This window comes from Limulus polyphemus, unplaced genomic scaffold, assembly GCF_000517525.1.
Source record: "Limulus polyphemus unplaced genomic scaffold, Limulus_polyphemus-2.1.2 Scaffold1433, whole genome shotgun sequence".
NCBI lineage: Eukaryota > Metazoa > Arthropoda > Merostomata > Xiphosura > Limulidae > Limulus > Limulus polyphemus.
The window spans coordinates 188551-191458 of NW_013667043.1; the positions used below are offsets into that span (position 1 = coordinate 188551).

The 2908-nt window shown below is 31.0% G+C and overlaps 1 protein-coding gene across 2 annotated transcripts in view; it reads right to left on the reverse strand.

Moving 5' to 3' along the window:
* Positions 1-1519: 1519 nt before the first annotated feature.
* The window catches only part of LOC106463538 (ral GTPase-activating protein subunit beta-like), an 87733-nt gene continuing 86344 nt past the window's right edge, over positions 1520-2908 (reverse strand). Inside the window, exon 16 of one of the 2 annotated variants that reach the window (XM_022391077.1) lies at positions 1520-1957. In XM_022391077.1, coding sequence (XP_022246785.1) covers positions 1843-1957 — 115 coding nt within the window. In that variant the 3' untranslated portion in view covers positions 1520-1842. The remainder of the gene's footprint in view (positions 1958-2908) is intronic. The other variant, XM_013923583.2, reaches the window with a different exon arrangement.

The window sequence follows — 2908 nt, forward strand, 5'->3', positions numbered from 1 at the left end:
TTAAAGTCGTAATGTTAGTTAGCTCTAGTTTAATGTCGTAGTGTTAGTTAGCTCTAGTTTAATGTCGTAGTGTTAGTTAGCTCTAGTTTAATGTCGTAGTGTTAGTTAGCTCTAGTTTAAAGTCGTAGTGCTAGTTAGCTCTAGTTTAATGTCGTAGTGTTAGTTAGCTCTAGTTTAAAGTCGTAGTGCTAGTTAGCTCTAGTTCAAAGTCGTAGTGTTAGTTAGCTCTAGTTCAAAGTCGTAGTGTTAGTTAGCTCTAGTTCAAAGTCGTAGTGTTAGTTAGCTCTAGTTCAAAGTCGTAGTGTTAGTTAGCTCTAGTTCAAAGTCGTAGTGTTAGTTAGCTCTAGTTCAAAGTCGTAGTGTTAGTTAGCTCTAATTTAAAGACAAATTTGGGAATTTTTTCTACTCTTTGTTGGGAACTAAGATATTCATGTTGGCATAATGAGGACAGATTGACTTGAGTAATATTAAAGTTAAGTTGTTAATTAACCCTAGAGTTACAGAGCTTTTGTAAAGTTTTTCTAAAGTATTTATGTACTACATTGCTTATGGATCCAGGACTTCATTGGTTTCTATGTTTATTGTTAAGCACAAAGCTACACAATGGACTATCTGTGCACTGCAGGTATTAAAACCTGGTTTTTAATATTATAAACTCTAAGACTTACTGCTGAGCCACAGGTGGGGGGGAGGGGGTACATTGTTGGTTTCAGAGACCATAGGAATACATGGAGCACACAAAAGATATAAACCTCATCAATGTTACAATTAATGTTCCTACTTTTTGCTGGGCTCCTCTATGTATCTTACATAGGACATTATTGTTTTCATACAATGTTTTAAAGTTAGTTATTTACACTGAATGTTGTAAAAGGCAAAACATACAATTACTTAGTATTATCAAATATGAAAACTCCAAAGGTACTGAACAGTACAATAACAAGTCATTATTTATGTGAATTTGAAGCAGTACGTCTAATCTCAATAACTTATTTGTCTAATATCCAAATAAGCAAATTATATCTACATTACTGAACTTTCAGCAAGCCCTGGTTTCTTTCCTAGATTATCTACAGTTCCACTTCAGTTACACTCATCTCATTTTTTGATCGAATTTTGGGAAGAAAACATTCAACCTCCAACAAATGTCAGGAGGGATATACAGTTTAAATATTTATATAGTCATGTTAAACTTGTATTAGTGCAGGTGGAGTTATAATTATTTAAAGATGAAATTACCTAGATGAGTTAAAACTTATCAAGATGTTGTACTGAATTTTGGAACTTTTGTATCACATCACTATCATATTTGTGTTATTTCCACATATCAATATTTTTTTCCTCAAAAAACACTTGGATGTCATCAGTTAAGCCCAAGAACAACTCTGTTGAAATTTTGTTCGATAACTTTTTTTTTAAATACTCATTTTGAAGATTGTGTTAAAATTATCTCATGTGAAATGAACAAGAATCACACTATTTTAAAATATTCATTTTATTAAAAATTCTAAATTCAACATATTCATGAGTTTGCACCAAATAATTATTAATTTACAATATTTTTTTTACTTATACTAAGACAGCAGAAGTATTTATATTTACTTTAAATGATCATGAACTGCAAATTCTAAATTAAGTACTGATAGTGAATTGAAAACTAATCTCCAAACAATATGATCTTAATGTAAACAACATCTAATATGAAAATTACATTTATAGGGAAGATCTGATATACATATTCTTAGGTAAATACAAACCTGAATATCTAAAATACTTAGAGTGTACACTCCAATGATCATTATTTACTACATGGTAATGCTGGAATCAACCATTTTCACTTAATCAAGGTGGTAAGTAAAACAGTGAAGTATAGAATTCTGGTTCTGACAGTTTGCGCCAATACCGGTTCACTATTTCCTGAATTTTTAACTTCCGACGAACATGTGGGGGTAGACAACTGAAAGAAATTGGAAAAACAGGAATAATTTATTCCAACAATGTTCATGCTCAGTACCAAACCACTGTGCTTAACAAAATGGCAGTGTGTTCCAATTACAGCTTTAAATGTAGCTATAAAACACCAAATTTGCACACACATCAGTCTAATGCATCATATTTTAGTATATATTCCTGAAATTTTTACAATAATATACAAACAAGTCACCATTTACATGTACAGCTTTGGTTGTAACAACCATATATATATTTCTCTAAACACCCCTTACTACAACAGTTTGGATGCTTGCTTCAGTAGATGCTCCAGTGATGGCCTATCCTCAACAGAACTGCAAACAAGTCACAACTTCAACTCACACATTGCTGAATAACAGTAACTCCCCAGTATTACTTACTAATCATATTCCAGCAATATGCAAACAAACCTTAAAAATTATGCTTAACATACTAGAACTCTGTGTATCTTCAGAAAATTTGGCGAGCTTTCAGTAAACAAATCTGTTGTACACAAAAACCAGTTTTAATAAAATATTTATAGCAAAAGTTTGTCTAAATATCTAAAGCCTTTACTGAGTCAATATGAGTTCAAGTTTATTTTAACACTAACAATAAAAATACTTCTTTCCATCTTACAGTTTCCATTTGCATAACCACTAAAACCTCCTAAACAAATATCAAGTTTATTTAAGGTAAAAGTTTATATTTTATCTGTTATTTTATTAACTTTAATACTAGCTAAATCATCAATGTAAAGTGATACAAAAGTTTCAAAATTATGAAATAAATATCTTTTTTTCCTTCTTCAATTTCTTTATCTTCCCAATTTCAGATGTTTACCTTTTCATATATAGTGTATTTTGTTTGTTTGTTTTATTGAATTTTTGCGCAAAGCTACATGAGAGCTATCTGTGCTAGCCGTCCCTAATTTAGCAGTGTAAGACTAGAGGGAAGG